Genomic DNA, 17,075 nt, shown 5'->3' on the forward strand with positions numbered 1-17,075 from the left:
ACTCGGTGGAGACTCTCCGTGGCGACGCCCCCAGAGGACAAGGGCTGCTCGGGAGCAGTGGGAGACGTCGGCTGTTCCCCCCAGATGTGTTCCTTGATCAGCTGACGTCCCTGCACATGCGCTTCTTCATACCCGTTCTAGAGCCGCGGTTCCCTTGGTACCAGGACCCCTGGCCGGGCCGCGGGATCCGTCACGTGACCCGGCTGACCGTTGGGGCCGCACTGAAGGCCGGGGCTTCCCACTCCCGCTTGTTCCCGGCCCGGCCGCCCCGGGGATCCGCGCCCTCAGAGCTTCCCTCGGCCGGAGCCGGGGCTTGGGAAGTTTCCATCCTTCCATTGCTGGATGTGCTCCCTCCGTTCCGCCCCCGCAGGAAGCGCGTGGCTCCGTCTCAGGGAAAGCTCTGCTCCTATTTCCAGCGGACGGGAGTGGGAGGCCCCGGGGCCGCGCAGCAGCAGCTGGAGGGGGCGCTAGAGCCGGGGCCGGCCCGCGGGGGAGGCGGCGCCCGCGGGGGAGGCGGCGCCCTGAGCCGGGGACCTCCTCGCTCGCAGGGCAGCATCTTGAAGTTCCTGGGACTCTCCGGGGGGACCCGCTTCTGTCGGCGCAGATTGTCACTCGGCCCCCGTGGTTTGTGGCCTTCGAGGGCCCGGGGGCCCAGCCGGTCGCCCCCGACCCGAAGCCGTCCCAGGATCGGGCCTGTCCCAGAGCTCGGGCTCGGAGCCAGCCTCGGAGAGCGCCCTCTGGGCCTCAGGGCAGGCGCTCCTCCCGGCCGCCCTGCCAGGGACCGCTCTGGGGCACGCCCCGGACCCCTCACAGCCTGAGCTCGCTCCACGTGGGGCTGTCCCGGAAGCAGCCGTGTGCCCCCGGGTTCTGGGGCAGGAAAGCCCCCCTTCCCGCTACCCAAGTGGCCAGTGCTGACTCCGCCCCGAGACTTCTGGGAGGCGCCTTCCTCAGGGAGCCTTCTCCGGCCGTGGACCGGCAGCCTCGGGGCTGGGAGCTGCCTCTTGATGGAGGACCAGAACCTGCGCTAGTTGTAGCCTGATCCGTGGGGCTCGCAGCCCTACTAAGGCAAACACCTGGCTCCTTGTACCCGGCTGGTTTGGACCTTAGGCTGCTGTGAGAATTCAAATCAAGGGTGTTAAACGAAGAAAGAGTGAGATTTTTTGGCGTGGGAAGGACTCAGACCTACCCCCTCCCCCCAAAATCGCCTCTTTCCTCTCTCCAAGGACCTGGTAACCCTGAGCCATCCCGGGTAACAGCTGGGTAATTTTTCAGCCTTGATCCTTGCAAACCCTTTTGTTCCACTTTTTTCCCTTCTCCCCCCCCCCCCCCCAGATTGCAGGCAGACCAATACGTGTTAAATATGTTAAAGTATATGTTAAATACAATATATGGAGACATGTCCAAACAATTATTTTGCCGCACAAGAAAAATCAGACTTAGAAATAAAGTAAAATTAACCTGAGAAGGAAATAAAAAATGTAAGCGGACAAAAACGGAGGGAGTGGGAATTCTATGTTGTGGTTCACACTCATTTCCCAGAATTCTTTCCCCGGGTAGCTATTCTATGTAGTCTATTCATTGCTGAACAAATGGAACTGATTTGGTTCATCTCATTGCTGGGGATGGCCAGGTCCATCAGAATTGGTCATCACACAGTATTGTTGTTGAAGTGTACAATGATCTCCTGCTCATTTCACTCAGCATCAGTTCGTGTCAGTCTCTCCAGGCCTTTCTGAAATCCTCCTGCTGGTCCTTTCTTACTGAACAACAATATCCCATCACATTCATATGCCACAGTTTATTCAGCCATTCTCCCACTGATGGCATCCCCTCAGGAGCTAGTTTCTGGCTACTACGAAGAGGGCTGTAGTGGGCACCTGGATAAATCTGGGGGGATTTGCTGAGGGATCCCTTGGGAGCAGAGTCGAGGCTGGCGCGTTGGGGCTGGCTGCCAGGGTTTGGACGGCCTCCCTTCACACCCCCGGACTCTGAGTGCTACCCCCCCATCACCGTCCCTCCTGGTAGGGTGACTGGACCCTGGAGCCCTGTGACCCCAGCACGGACACAGTGTAGAGGGTTGAGCTTTGGGGGGCTCCTATATTCAGAGCCGAGGCTTACTGGAAAATGCAGATTTCCGTGACCAAGGTGAGACCAGGACGTGTAGACCTGATCCCGAGCCTGGGTCCAAGAAGCGCTGCTAAGCACAGAAAGTAATAAATAAGGAAGCCTTGGGTGAGAGCGCAGAGCCGGCAGGAAATCACAGTCCGGGCGCCCGAACAAAAGCCGCTCTGTCCCGTGCGTAGAAGCTCGGACCCTCATGGTCGCCAAGTACCCGCCTGTCCCGGCCATACTTTCTCCCGAGGGCCTTGAGCTGGTCTCAAGTGGCACCGGAACAGGGACGAGGGAACTGAGAGAGAAAGGGGAGAAAGGGCCTCCAGTGAGACCCAGGACCGACAAGGGAGGGGCAACAGGAAAGCCCAAAGTCCAGGCGCAGCCGATCCGGGAGGAAGAATGCCTTAGTCTCATAAGAACAGAAATGAGACAGTCTGTGTCGAGGAAAACAGACACAGGTTTATCTGGAGTCTGGATGAAGATAGTTAAGGAAATACCACTGAGAATTAAAGGACTTTATGCTGGGGTAGAGAAATGCTGCCCCCGGGCTCCGTGTCAGGGAACTGGACTGGGAAAAATGGGAGACAAGAGGAAAACAGGAGAGAAAGTGTAGGTAGAGGCCCCTAAGCCTTCCTGGAACAGTCATCTCTGCCTGGAATGAGCTTAAAATTGCTTCCAAACCCCCTGAAAATGTCCCATTTACTCCATGCAGGTGGATGTAGGAGCCACAAGGCAAGGCGGGGAGAGTGAGAGCCGGTGAGCAAACAAGGTGGGCAAAAGGAGGATTCGTGGGACCCGGGGGTGGGCAAAGTCCCGCCAACGGCACCTTCTCGCCCTCCAAAGCTCACTTAGGATAATCTAGACAAGATGGAACAAACGGCAAAGAGCCAGAGTTGTGGGGCAGCAGCGGACCCCGTCCAGAGAGCTTTGGAAGCAGCCCGGCCACGCAAATGCTTCATCCAGTGCTAGAGGTTCCTGATCCCCAGAACCTGGGAATCCAGGGAACACATGAGAATTTGAACTACTGGAAGCGTGGAAGACGGGAACATCCCGATGGGGCCCACAGTTCTTGCGGGAAAGCTTTGTAGAGACAGGAGCAAAGTTAAAATTCTGTCCCCTTGATTGGCAACAGGGGTCGAGAACAGCTTTCCCGGGAGGGGATCACTATATCTGGAAGGCTGCGTTTCACCAAGAACGTCAGAAAAGAGAGGGGACAAATGGGGATTAATGCTACTTTTGAACAGTCAACTGGAACTGGAGCTTATGCTCCTCTCAATCACAATTGGGCCATGACAATGCAGCCGGGAAAGCGGGGTCTCAGCTACTGGGGGCACCGGGCCCACCAAGGTGCTGGGGTCCTGAGGGCTTCAGACTTTCTGCACTGATGGACTCGTACGTACAGAGGCGCGTCAGGGTCCGGGGGCGGCATCCATCACGTTCCAAAAAGCCGCCAGGGAACGTGGGAGTCCGGGTTGCTGGAGGGAGAAAAAGGAGTGACCATTCCCGAGCTCCGAGGTGCCGGGGGCGGAGCCACAGCACACACAGCGGGGGGCCTCAGAAAGCGGGCCCACCTCCATCGAGTCCTCCCAGCAGCGTTCGGGGACCCTCCCAGATGCAGGCGGAAGGAAGGCAGGGGAGCTGATGTGGACCCCAGGACGGACCGTCCGAGTGGTGACGGGGAGCCGTGCAGAGGGCAGAACCTGCCGCCGACCCGAGAAAAGCGGATGAGGGAGAAGCCTCCCCGGAGATGTCGGAACAGCCATAAAGCCGGGGTAAGCTTTCTGGTGTCCTGACTCGGGGAGACGGGGCAGGAGAAGTCGCAGAGGAAAGCGGGACATTTGTGCCCCATCTGCCCTGCGTTTGCCTGCGGACTGGAAGATACTGGGAACAGGGAAAGACTCTCTAGTCATTTCCACACAAGATCTCCACTACGTTGTGATTCCCACTTAACTGACCCCTGTGCCTTTCAGTAATACGAAATAGAACTGGAATAAAACACGGGCTAAGCTGAACCGCACGTGGGCCGACTCTGCCTCGCCAGAGACTTAGATTAGTTGAAAACAGACATTGGACATTGAAAATCGCAAAATTGCAACTGACGAGAAAACTTTGACAAATGACATGTTGGATGTTTTGAAACAAATAAATCCTTTTAATAATATGGGCGGTCCCCGGAACATCCGGATCCTTCCACTTGCTCCTGATGCCGGTGCGTGCGCGCAGAGGCGCCTTACTCCGCAGGCACCGGGGGGTTTCGTCAGCACTGCCTGGATGCCTCGAGTTAAAAAGGGGGAAGATGTGGAGGGCCAGAGTCAGTGGGGCCGCCCGAAGCTCCGCGGGGCTGACGGCGCTCGGGGAGCCGAGCTTTGCGGGCAAATGCGGGCTCCCACCCCTCTGTGTGGGACCAAGCTAGAGAGCGGCCGGCTGGCCTGTTACCGAGTCTGGTGGATCAGGGAGTGCTGCTAAGCCCAGGGAAGTAAGCATTAAGCTTCGCGGGAGAACACGCAGGCGGCGGAAATTCCCCAGGCCGGGTTCTCGGAGAGCAGCCCTCTCTCGGGTCTATAAGCTCGGACTTCTCCGCCGAAGCACCCGCCCGTCCCGCCTCGCGCTGTCTCCTGGGCGAGGCCTTTGAGCCTGTCTCACGGCCACCCGGAGAACGTCCTTTTCCTCTGAAAACTAGAGGGGTTTGTACACAATGCCGGGCCAGGGTCGTTGGCCCCTCCTCCGGCCCGGCAGGTGCTCTGTCTGCCCCAGTCTCCCCCTGCAAGATGAGAGGATGGCCCCCCGGGTCTCTGAAGCTCTCTCTGGGGCAATCGGGCAGTTCTAGGTCTGACTTTGGAAGTCAAGGGTGAGGTCTCCCAGCCAGCTGTCCCAGGAGCTCTTAACCCCCCTCTGACGCCTGGGAGAGAGGTCTCCATCGGTGGGCAGGATGCTGCTAGTCTTTGGGCAACCCCGCCCCCCCATCTGTGGCCACGGAGCACCGCGTCTCGGTGATGGCTGATGGCCCCCCAGCCAGGAGTGCCCCGGGCCCCCAGTTTGCTATCATTCCACTTCCTCCACAGTCTTCTGCAATGGACTCCCAGGCACACGGGCACCGGCATCCCCGAACAGAAACCGGGGTCTTTTCTCCTTGTAATCCCGGGGCTCCACAAGGGCTCCAGGGGCTCCGTTCATTCGTACCCACCCTCAGATTTACCCTGAACTTCTCCCCCAGTGACTCCTGCCTCTCCGGGCCACCCCATCTCCTTCCTTACACCCCCAAAGTACACGCACAGGCGGCAGTCACCAAGTTGCGTTCTCCAGGGCACGGCTGTTTTCCAGCGGGGCTTGTGAGCTGTTTGGGGCCCTTTGTTTTGGGGTTCTCGTACAGCGGGGCCCGTCTGTGTTCAGTAATCCCAATTAATCTGGGATCCCGCGAGCGCCGCTGGGGGGGCAGAGGGCAGGAGCGCCACAGATCCCCACAGCCACGTCTGAGTCTGCCCCTGGATAACCCTCGGCCTGTCCCAGGTGGCCACAGCTGTATTGTGCAGACTCAAGATACAACTAAGACCGTCCCTACCCTCGGGAGGCTTCCACTGTGGGGGGGGGGGGGGACTGGGGCTGGACCTTCCGGGGCCTTGTCTGCGCCCCTCCCTCGGCCACTGCCTTGCCCAGGGCTTGTTCCCGAGCGGCCGACACCGGTGATCCCCTCTCTCTGTGGCAAGAAGCCGGCTGACCTCCGAGTCCTCTGCATCTGTTCAGAGGAAAGAGCCAGGCTCTGCCATGGACCCAGCCACTGAGACGGCTTCGGGATCCTGGCAGCCAGAGGGGATTGGGCGAGGGACAGCTCGGGGAGCTGCCGGGAGCCCCTTGGAACATGGGGCCCAGGGGAGAAGCTTCAGAGTCCAGACTGTCCAAGGGTGGGTAGGGAGAGGCTCCGAGGGCCGGGAGAGACATGGAGGGCAGGGAGAGGCTCCGAGGGCAGGGAGAGACATGGAGGGCAGGGAGAGGCTCCGAGGGCCGGGAGAGGCTCCGAGGGCCGGGAGAGGCCCGCGGGGCTGGGAGCAGGCAGGGGCCTCCTGGCCACGGAGCTCCCAGAGATTCCCACGTGTTCCACGGCCTGCCCCGGCCCAGTCCAACCAGACACCGGCTCCTCACCAGGCTTTCTTTAATTGTAAAAGTAATTCCAGGCCTAATTCTCACCGCATACATTTTTAAAGGCATTTTCTTCTAGCCCACATACGTGCACTAAGGGAGCACTCGAGTGACCCCTGCACGGCAGGAACACGTGTGCACACGGACGTACACGCACACACACATGCACACACACGATTCCGGAGAGCCTCCTTAAGGCAGCCTTGCTCACGCAGGAGGGGGAAGGGAGGGGCCCCTCAGTAAACTCCCCTGCACTGGACACGACTGCGGACAAAGGGCTATTTTTGCCCAAACTGACCCCACAGAATTGTGGGCCCGTCAGAGAGAGCTACCGGATATGCAGATGGAGCTGTTTGGGTGTACCAGTGAAGGGCAGAGAGAAGAAAGGAGGGAGGGAGGGAGGAAGGAAAGAAAGGCACAAGGAAGGAGGAAAGAAGATGAAAGGGAAGGAAGGGGGAAGGAAAGAGAGGAAGGAAGGAGAGAAGGGAGGAAGGAAGGAAGGAAGGAAGAAGGGAGGAAAGAAAGAAAGGAGGGAGGGAGGAAGGGAAAAGAAGGAAGGAAGGAGAGAAGGAGGAAGGAAGGAAGGAAGGAAAAAGGGAGGAAAAAAAAGGAAGGAGGGAGGGAGGAAGGGAAAAGAAGGAAGGAAGGAGAGAAGGGAGGAAGGAAGGAAGGAAGGAAGGAAGGAAGGAAGAAAGGAAGGAAGGAAGGAAGAAGGGAGGAAAGAAAGAAAGGAGGGAGGGAGGAAGGAAAAGAAGGAAGGCAGGCAGGCAGGAAGGAGGAAGGAAGGAAGGAGGGAAGGAAGGCGAGAAGGAAGGAAGGAAGGCAGGAAGGAAGGAAGAAGGGAGGAAAGAAGGGAGGGAGAAAGGGAAAAAAGGAAGGAAGAAAGGAAGGAAGGCAGGCAGGCAGGCAGGAAGGAGGAAAGGGGGAAAGGAAGAAGGGAAGAAAGAAGAAAGGAAGGGAAGGGGGAATGGGGGAGGGACAGCCCTCCTGACTGTTGCTCCTGACAACCTGATCCCCTCAGGTTTCAGGTCAGAGAGTGAGAAGGGGCAGTCATGATGCGTGGAGGCGGGCAAGGCCATGCCAGATGTCTCCCTTATTTTGGGGTGTTCAGGTGTCTCGTCAGGTCCTCAATCCTCATGTCCTTCAGCTGCACCAGGTGTTCCAGCCTATGCACTTTCATCTGTAGAATCTGGAGGAAACACAGGTGCCCATGAGCCCATCTTGTGCCCATCAGTTGTCCGTGAGTCCATCTTGTGCCCATTAAGTACCCAGGAGCCCAGCTTGTGCCCAAGAGCCCATCTGGTGCCCTTCAGGTGCCCGGGAGCCCATCTTGTGCCCTTCAGGTACCCGGGAGCCCATCTGGTGCCCTTCAGGTGCCCGGGAGCCCATCTGGTGCCCTTCAGGTACCCGGGAGCCCAGCTTGTGCCCTTCAGGTACCCGGGAGCCCATCTTGTGCCCTTCAGGTTCCCGGGAGCCCATCTTGTGCCCTTCAGGTTCCCGGGAGCCCAGCTTGTGCCCTTCAGGTTCCCGGGAGCCCAGCTTGTGCCCTTCAGGTTCCCGGGAGCCCATCTTGTGCCCTTCAGGTTCCCGGGAGCCCATCTTGTGCCCTTCAGGTACCCGGGAGCCCAGCTTGTGCCCTTCAGGTACCCGGGAGCCCATCTTTTCCCCATCAGCTCGCCCAGAGCTTAGCCTGGCACATATAAGGTACCTAAGAAATGTTTCCTGACTGACAAGCCAGAGCTCCCCATTTCTTAGTGACTCATTGGCCATCTTGTCGAGTCGGGGGGGGCTGGGACAAGCATGAGTGGGCCCATTTTACAGAGTGGCCACTGAGGCTCGGCCGTCTCAGTCAGGACTTCTACCTGATGCCGCCTTTGGGCTCGGAGCCCGGCCCCCCTCCCGGGAGTCCGGGGCGCCTCTGGCAGTGGGCCCCACGTCCCCCCGAGGATGCCGCCCCCGGCCTCTGCTTTGCAGAGAGAAGCGTGTGCGCCTCCCCTTCTCGGCCTGGGAGGTGCCCCAGGGTCCGGCCCCACCGGAGCCGGCGCAGAAAATGAATCCGATACTTTGTTCGCGGCTGACGGCCCGACGGGCCGGGGCTGTTTTCCTTCCCATTTAACAGATAAGTAAACTGAGGCTGAGAGAGGCGATTTGTCCGGGCCGCCCGTGAGGGGCTTGTGGGCCAGTGCTCGGGGCTCCAGACCCCACCCACCACCGGGCGGGTATGTTGAGGTCTGTCTCTGGTCAGAGGCTGGTGAAACATCCCAGCTCCCAACTGTGTCCCTGCTTTGCTCAGAGCTTCCTGCCAGGGGGCCGTCAGCTGGGCTGGAGACCACCCAGGGAGCCCGAGAGCAGAGCTCTCCCCTCCCCCTCCCGCTGCTTCCCCCTCCTCCCCGGGCCCCACCTGCACTGTCTCCTGGAGCACGGCGAGAGCCTGCTCCTTCTCCTCCAGTAACTGCTGGAAGTTGGGCTCACTGTGCGGGCACTGGCTGAGACTCACATCCTGCCTGGAGAGAGGGCCGGCCGTCACCGCTCAGCTCGGGGCCTCAGAGACCCCTGGGGGGACTCAGAGATGGGGGACCCAGAGCCGGGGGGACCCGGAGCCGGGGGGACCCGGAGCCGGGGGGACCCGGAACTGGGGGGACCCAGAGCCAGGGGGACTCAGAGCCGGGGGGACCCGGAGCCGGGGGGACTCGGAGCCGGGGGGACTCGGAGCCGGGGGGACCCGAGCCGGGGGGACTCGGAGCCGGGGGACTCGGAGCCGGGGGGACTCAGAGCTGGGGGGCTCAGAGCCGGGGGACTCGGAGCTGGGGGGACTCAGAGCTGGGGGGCTCAGAGCCGGGGGGACCCAGAGCTGGGGGGACTCAGAGCCGGGGGGACTCAGAGCTGGGGACTCGGAGCCGGGGGCGGGGGCTCCTGACCCCTGGCCTGGCTGCCATACTCCACCTTCCAAAGTAGTCACAGGCTCTCTCCTCTCCCTTCTGATTGGGAATCGCCTTCTTGCCCGAGGAGCCCTTGTTAGCCAGGGATTCTGCAAGGAAAGGCGCCGCAGGGTCACAGAGAGCACGGGCCGTGGCGGGGGCTCCCGGGGCCCACTTCCCGCCACCTGCGGGGGGCGCCTCTGTGGGAGACTGAGCCGCGCTCCTCGGGAGGCAGAGGCCCTGGTGGAGACCCTGGGGGGGGGGGGACCCGCGGGAAGCTGGGAGCGACTGACAGTTGGAGAACCGGGCACCGATCAGCGAGCCTTTCTGGGCGCCCCCGAGCATCTATTAGACACTCACTGTGTGCAGGCAGCGCCTCTGATTCGGTTAATGCGGGAGGTGAGGTTTTGGTAAACAGGCGGGGCTGCCTTTCATTCCTGTTAATCTTTCCTTTTTATGCCGCCTGAGTTGGGCCAACAACGTGGGCACCAGAGGCCAGTGCGGGTGTAATTATTTGTTCCATTAGCACCAACTGCGGCTGACACGCCGGGGGCAAATGCTCAGAGACCCTCAGTGCTGACAGAGCTGGGGGCCGGGCTGGGGCCGCTGACATCTGCAGAGCACTGATTAAGCACCGACTGTGTGCCAGGCAGAACCCCCGCCCAGGGGCGCGATGCCGCTGTTTCCGTTTTTCTGGAAAGGGTCTCTCAGGGCCAGGAGACCCGCCCTCTGGGCGCTCCCCAAACACAGGGATGGGACCTTCCGTTCTACCTCGTGTCTAACGGGGAAACAGGCCCAGCCGAGGAAGGCAAAGAAAAGGCTGAGGCGGTCAGTCCGAGGCCGGTCAGTCCGAGGCCGGTCAGTCCGAGGCCGTCAGTCCGAGGCCGGTCAGTCCGAGGCCGTCAGTCCGAGGCCGTCAGTCCGAGGCCGCTCAGTCCGAGGCCGCTCAGTCCGAGGCCGGTCAGTCCGAGGCCGGTCAGTCCGAGGCCGCTCAGTCCGAGGCCGTCAGTCCGAGGCCGGTCAGTCCGAGGCCGGTCAGTCCGAGGCCGGTCAGTCCGAGGCCGTCAGTCCGAGGCGGTCAGTCCGAGGCCGGTCAGTCCGAGGCCGTCAGTCCGAGGCCGGTCAGTCCGAGGCCGGTCAGTCCGAGGCCGTCAGTCCGAGGCCGGTCAGTCCGAGGCCCGAGGGCACAAGTTTTCTGCGGGCCTGGGCCGCTGCCCCAACTCTGAATTCATGACCCTCCCAGGGTCCTGGCCGGTCCCAGAGACTCCCCTTCCCGGGCTCACAATCGGCGCCCACTAAAGGCCTACCGGCGGACTTGCAGCTTTCCAGCTCTGCCAAGTGCCTGTTGATATTGATGCTGTCAAATCCGATGGGGTCCTGCGGAGATGTGAGGGAGGAGAGGTCAGCGTCCGTCCCTTTCCCTGGTTGCGGGGACCCCGGGAGGGGCAGCCTCAGCCCTGCAGCACCCCCGGCTCCCACTCCAGGATACCCCCCCCTCCCCTGCTCCCCGGCCCCTTTCTGCTTCCCGACATCCGGCCTCTGCTTCCATGTCTCCGGTTTCCCTCCCGCAGGGCCCCGGAGGGCCGTGACTCAGCCCTGAGTCCCCCCGGCAGTCGTGGTTTGTAATGGTATAGCCTTCCCTACCAGAACAATCTACCTGTATCAACCAGAATTGGTCTTTCTACTACATTTCTCTTTTTTCTTTTCTGCCCAAGTCTGTACCATTTTTCTGGGGTTTCCTTTACAATATCCATGACGAAACCTGATGTGGTGAGCTTTTTCTTCTCAAAACGCAGCCAGGTGATAAAAGTTCAGATCTTTTATTATCTCCAATATAGCCCGGTTAGCTTAGAGGCCTATCTCTCTGCTTGGTTCCAAGAGCTCTCTCCGAATGTTGCCAAATCCAAAGGTCTGGTCCTTCAGCCTCTGCCTCTTCTTTCTTCAGCCTCCAGCCAGCTCCAGTCTTCATGTCATTCCAGTGAAATCTCGACTTGTAGCGTCTTCCTCTGAAGAACTTCTTCGAGAGGCCCATTGGCCTATTTATGCTCCTTCCAGAGAGAGGGATTATGGGTTTTCTCCCATAGTGCTCTCTGGCCCAATGACTTCAAGGGAGGTGTGAACTCATTGAACTCCACAAGCCTTGTATTGATTAGTTCTACTTAGTACCTAGTTTCAGGTTCTGGCCAAAACATCTTCTTGTAAGATTAGATCAACTCTAATTAGTTAGCAGTTAGTAAGGATTCCAACAGTGGTTTCTCGTTCCCACTGCCCGCCAGCACAAGTTTGAAGACAGATTTTTTGAGCGGCGCCGCCTCCCCCGGGGGTGAGCAGTGGGAGGTGGGCTCTGCTCGGGGGTCCCGGACACACAGCACCGCGTGGCTCAGGGTGGAGAAGGTGCCGCCCACGGCGGGGATGACAAATCGCAGACACCGGCGGCGCTCGCTCTCCCCCCGCCGGTCCTCGCCTGGGCGCGCATCTCCCCGCGGCCCCCTGGGACGGCTCAGCCCGCCGCTAGCGGGGCGGGTCCCTCCCGGCCGGCCACGGGCCAGCACTGCCGCTCCGCAGGCGCTCGTTGGCGGGCGAAGCTCCGAGCCCGGAGAGCGGCCCCCAAAGGCCCCCTCCCCTCCCTGCGCGCCCTGCATCGCCCCAAGAGAACGTCCGGGGATGGTGTTTCCAGCATCAAAAAGACCTGGGGAGAGGCCGGCCCAGAGGGGTCCTGCAGCCCCCCCCCCCCAAGCCTGTCTGGGCCAAGTCCCTGGGGGGCGGAGGATGCCTCGGGCTCCAGGCCCCACGAGCCTCCCTGGGGCTGCCTCAGGACTGGCCTTCCCGCCCAGCAGGGAGAGGGGGATGGGGGCTTCAGGAAGGCTCTCTGCCCTGGCAGCAGGATCCTGCCTGGGGGGCTCCAATGTGGACGTCAGGGACTCGAATGACTCCTGGAGGGGCTGCGAGCAGCTCCAGACGCTGGGGACAGCAGTTAGGATCTGTGCCCAAACCTATTAAACCGCGTCTACGGGAAGCATCGGGGTAGTCCCTGCCCCCCAAGAGATGAGAGAAAGGAGAGGGACCCTGCACACAAACTTAAAGCAGCTCTTTTTGTGGGGGCCACGACTGGAAACTGAGGGGGTGCCCATCGACGAGGGGGGGCATTGGTGAGGGGGGGCCCATCCACGAGGGGGGGCCCATCCATGAGGGGGACCCATCGGCGAGGGGGGGCATTGGTGAGGGGGGGCCCATCCACGAGGGGGGGCCCATCCATGAGGGGGACCCATCGGCGAGGGGGGGCAGAGCAAAGTGCCGTATGCGATTTTGATGCAACGTTATTGTGCTATAAGAAAGGACGAACTTTTCGAAAAACCGGAGGCCGACCCGAATCAGTACAAAGTGAAGTGCGGAGAACCGGGAAAACGTACCCGGGGAGCGCTGAGAGAATTATCTACTCTGCTCAGCGCAGTGGCCGGAGCATTCCGTCCCCCCCCAGAGCTGGTGGGAGCCTTTGTTCCTTCTTTTTTTTGGGGGGGGGGGGCATGGCCACTATGGAGGTCTGTTTTGCATGGCTGTCCATTGTAACGGGCTCTGCTTTTCTTGCCTTCTCAGTGGGTAGAGAAGGAGAAAGGGGAGGGGAGAGAACTTGGTAATGAGAATAAAATGTGATAAGGTTGTTGGGGGGACCCGCGCACAAAGGCCTGGAGGGAGGAGTTTGGAGGTACACCAGGGAGTTAGCTCATCTTGTACGATAAAGACTTTGGAAAGGGGAACAAGGATGAGTGGCAGCCAGACCTGGAGAGATTGGGGGTCGGGCCGGGAGCCTCTTTTCTCCTGAGGTTTGGGGTCAGAGCTGGGTCTGAGGGGGCTGGAGGGGAGGGGACCGTCCCCCCGGCCTTGCTCCCTGCCCTGAGCCGCCCGCTGAGGGGCCAGTGGCTTCCCAGCTTCCCCTGCTGCTCCATCTGGCCACACAGCCCGGAGCTGACGGAGCCCACAGTACCGGCGTTCCCCACGCCTGCGATACCCGAGCCACGACAGGTGGCGGGCAGGGCTGCCCCAAGCTACGCGGTGGCGTTTGAGCCGCCGGGAGTCCCTGCTCAGCCACCTCGGGAGAAGACCCGCAGCGCGCAGGGGGCCCGGGCAGCCGAAGAGACGCCCGCGCCTTCCTCCCCGGGGAGCAGAGGCCACGGCCGCCCCCGGGCTCTCGCTGCCCCTTCCTAGAGCAAAGCCCAGCAGCCCCAGGGGACGAGAATCTCCAGACGCACCTTCATGTTCATCCTGGCCTCCTGGATGGCCTTCCTTTGGCACTTCTCTTCCATCTTCTGCCTCAGTGTGGACAGCACAGACTCGATAGCCCCCGGAGTGCTGATGACAACCTTCCGAATGTCCTCCTCGGAGACATAGAAGCGAAGTTTGGGGAACACTTTCCTGAAAAGCAATCGGGGAAGAAGGGCTCGGGATCGGACTCTCGTATCTCCGGCTGAACCGAGGGGCACCTGGGAAGGCAGAGGCCCCAATTCAGGAGACAAAGTGGTAGAGGGAGGACCAAGCAACAGCCCTGGCGTTCGCCCCCCGCTCCTCCTTCCTGGCTCTGGAGGCAGATGTTCACTCCCTGTGTCACTGTGAGTCGGGGTTTTACTCCTCTGCCCCCCCAGAGCTCAGACTCCTCTCCTGCGAGGAAAGGGGGTTAGACGGGAGGGTACCGAGGTCCCCATGGGCTTGTGCTGCTACGACTCGGAGGAGACACGATGGATGCTGGCGGCCCCAGCACCCCCAGACACGTGCGACCCTCGGGGTCCCTCAGGCTCTGAACAGACCGGGCCTCTCGCCACACTCTCCTCCCTCGTGGCCCAAAGCTCTTGCCCTCCCCAATGCAAACCCAAGTTTCTGATTTCCCAGGAAACCACCTGCCTCAAGCCCAGAGGCGAAGATAGGTCCCAGCCTTCAGGGCCTGGCTTGCAGTGACCCGGATTGATAATGAGGATTTACTCCTTCCCACTAAACTGAGGCAAGCCAGCGGAGGGCACCCCGAAGTCCAAAGCACAGGCCCCTCTTCAACTTCAAGTGGGATGATCTCCCCCTATTCCCAATTCCACTTGTGGGCATTTGTGGAATCCATTTCCTTAGTCCCGGCCCCCTCCCTGCTCATCTTCCTTTTCAATCCCTGCTAACCCATCTCCCTCAGAATCTGGCCTGATTCAACACCGCGGGACCCCAACCCCAGCGTGTCTGGAGACCTCAACCATTGTGGAAATCCCAAACCAAGCCCGGACCGTGACCCCTGCTGTACCCACTACCAACCTGGCCAGTGCATCCCCGCCCCCAGCAGCCCCCCAGCAGCCCCAGGCTCCGGGTACAGACCCCATCCAAAGCAGTGCCCAATGCGTCCTGTACAGACCCGTCTCATGCAGCACCCTCAGCAGATCCAGACGCCCGCTGCGCCCAGGACACATGCCCTCCGGCGTGGTGCCCCGTGTACCCCAGAGACCCATTCCGTGAAGCGCCCCGAAAGACCCTGGCAACTGCACCTGGGCCAGATCCCCTCCGGCGTGGTGCCCCGTGCACCCCAGAGACCCATTCTGTGAAGCGCCCCGAAAGACCCTGGCAACTGCACCTGGGCCAGATCCCCTCCGGCGTGGTGCCCCGTGCACCCCAGAGACCCATTCTGTGAAGCGCCCCGAAAAGCCCCGGCACTTACCTGTTGAGGATGCTCCAGTTGCTCAGCTTTTGTTCCGTGTTGCTGGTCGGGATGTAGTTGTGCATTTCCACAAGTTTGGGTTCAAAGTGTTTTACAATCTCTGCAATCATCACTGCAATGAATTCACAAGAAAACAAAGTCTATTATTGTTCTATAAGAAATGATCAGGGGGCAGCTAGGGGGCACAGCAGCTAAGCACCAGCTCTGACGTCAGGAGGACCTGAGTTCAAATGTAACCTCAGACACTTAACACTTCCTGGCTGTGTGATCCTGGGCGAGTCACTTAACCCCGATTGCCTCAGGGGGAAAAAAAGGAAAGAAATGATCAGCAGCATGATTTCAGAAAGGCCTGGAGAGACTTACATTACCTGAGGTTGAATGAAGTGAGTAGAACCAAGAGAACATTGTACAAGGCAACAAGATTATGTGATGATCAACTGTGATGGACGTGGCTCTTTGCAACAATGGGGTGATTCAAGGCAACTCCAACATACTTGGGCCGGAGAGAGCCAGCTACCCAGAGAGAGGGCTGTGGGGATTGAATGTGGATCAAAGAGTAGTATTTTCATCTTTTTGTTGCTTGCTTTTTTATTATTTTTTCCCTTTTTGATCTGATTTTTCTTGTGCAGCAGGATAAATGTGGGAAAGTGTTTAGAATTGCACGTTTAACCTGTACTGGATTATTTGATGTCTAGGGAAGGGAGTGGGACGAAGGGAGGAGAAAAATTTGGAACATGATGTTTTGCAAGGGTGGATGTTGAAATGGATTTCGAGTAAAAAAAAAAAAGCTAATTTTTAAAAAAGAAAAAAAAAAAAAAGAAAGAAAACGAATTTTACTTTTGTCGCCGAAGGGGAAGGAACCCGGAGCTGCAACAAAGTCACGGCCTGCTACTTTGTATCCACTTGTATCCTCCCCGCCCCCCACCGAGAATGTGAGCTCCTCGAGGGCAGGGGAGGCGTTTCCCAATTTGTGCATCCTCGGCACTTAAATGCCTCCGCAATAGAACTGAAGTCCATAAAATCGACTGGAGGGCCCCAGACATTCAGGGCACCCGAAATTCACAGGGCAATTGTCGCGTAGTTTGGGATCAGAGCAGCAGCGGAGCCCGTGCTTCCCTCCGGCCAATCTGCAGGGCGCATCGCTGGCTGCTAGGTGACCGGTCCTCCTTGATCCTGCAGCACCCAATGGTTGTACGGCATCTCCCGTTGCCTGGTGACGGGCTCCGCCCCCCACCGTCTCTAGCCAATCCCAGGGCCGCCACGCCGGCTGCCTCGAGACCGGCCCCCTCCCTCTACTGAGCTGCAGCCAACGCCAGGCCATGGCGTCCTGCCCCTAGCTGGCCCGCAGCCAATCAAGTCCCCGGCTCAAACCCGCCTGCTCCCTGGTCCGGGCCCCAGCTCAGTCCACCACCGGACTCGCTCCGCCCCCTTCCCCCGCCCCCCGCCCCGGACTCACCGCCGTCGCTGAAGTCCCGGGCCAAGTGGCGCTTTGGTCGGCTGAAGGGCACGCTGTCCACCCAGGCGTAGAGGTGGTGTAGCGCCGTGAGCGGCAGCGGCGTGGACAGCAGAGAGCCCGGGACCGTGCGCCCAGGCCGATTCATGGCTCAGTCACTCCAAACAGGGGTCCGGGAGCCGCCGTTGCCGGGAGACCGGACGGGGCGCGACGGCAGCTCCGGAGGGACATAAGTCACCAAAGAAAGAAGCTGGGGGGGGACTGGAGCCGGGCTGCGCCGCGCCGGAGGAGGGGCGAGGCCACGTGGGGAGGGGCCAGAAGGGAGCCAGGCCTAGCCAGGGCGGAGCGGGGGCGGGCCCTGCGCCGAGCGGCTGGGAGTAGGCCAGGGCCAGGGCGGGACGCGGGCGGAGCCGGGAAGGGGGCGGGAACGAATAAAGGCAGGGAACCGGGAAGCCAGGCGGGCACGCGTGGTGCCGTCGAATGGAGCGAAGAGACGGAGGCGGGGCTAGAGTGGGACAAGAGGCGGGCTAGAGGCAGGTCCATGAGGAAGGAGCGTGGCCAGAGCCACAAGAACCCCAGAGAGGGGCGGGGGAAGGGTGGGACCAGAACTGATCTGGAGGCGGGGCCATATTGGGAAAGGGCGGGGTCAGCAGGGCTCAAAGGCCGGTCAGAGCAAAGCAGTGGGCGGGGCCAGACCCATCCACTGGGTTGGTTAGTTATTTAGTGGGCAGCCCATTGGCACGATGATGAGAGTCCCAATTGGGCCGGTGGGGGCTTC

At 60.4% G+C, this 17,075-nt stretch overlaps 1 protein-coding gene across 2 annotated transcripts; it reads right to left on the bottom strand.

Annotated features, from left to right (window-relative positions):
• Positions 1-7,036: 7,036 nt before the first annotated feature.
• On the bottom strand, positions 7,037-16,855 carry LOC127552242 (sperm flagellar protein 1-like). 2 transcript variants are annotated; one of them, XM_051982811.1, is made up of 7 exons: positions 15,682-16,034; positions 14,845-14,956; positions 13,412-13,574; positions 10,472-10,541; positions 9,190-9,274; positions 8,648-8,750; positions 7,037-7,435 (listed from the first exon to the last, which is right to left on the bottom strand). In XM_051982811.1, the coding sequence occupies exons 1-7, from the start codon at positions 15,818-15,820 to the stop codon at positions 7,340-7,342; spliced, it is 768 nt and encodes a 255-aa protein (XP_051838771.1). In that variant the 5' UTR covers positions 15,821-16,034; the 3' UTR covers positions 7,037-7,339. The 2 variants fall into 2 exon arrangements, with proteins under 2 accessions (XP_051838771.1, XP_051838770.1); XM_051982810.1 differs by lacking the exon at positions 15,682-16,034 and adding an exon at positions 16,301-16,855 and having other exon boundaries at positions 7,043-7,435.
• Positions 16,856-17,075: the final 220 nt, after the last annotated feature.

This window comes from Antechinus flavipes, chromosome 2 (genome assembly GCF_016432865.1).
Source record: "Antechinus flavipes isolate AdamAnt ecotype Samford, QLD, Australia chromosome 2, AdamAnt_v2, whole genome shotgun sequence".
Taxonomy (NCBI): Eukaryota; Metazoa; Chordata; class Mammalia; order Dasyuromorphia; family Dasyuridae; genus Antechinus; species Antechinus flavipes.

Excerpts from the sequence above, each read along its gene's own strand:
- LOC127552242 (XM_051982810.1), bottom strand. The coding sequence starts at position 16,445 with ATGAATCGGCCTGGGCGCACGGTCCCGGGCTCTCTGCTGTCCACGCCG. Across the intron at positions 14,957-16,300 it reads CCGGGACTTCAGCGACGGCG|TGATGATTGCAGAGATTGTA; the intron begins GTGAGTCCGGGG and ends AATTCATTGCAG. Across the intron at positions 10,542-13,411 it reads AGGCCAGGATGAACATGAAG|GACCCCATCGGATTTGACAG; the intron begins GTGCGTCTGGAG and ends ACATCTCCGCAG.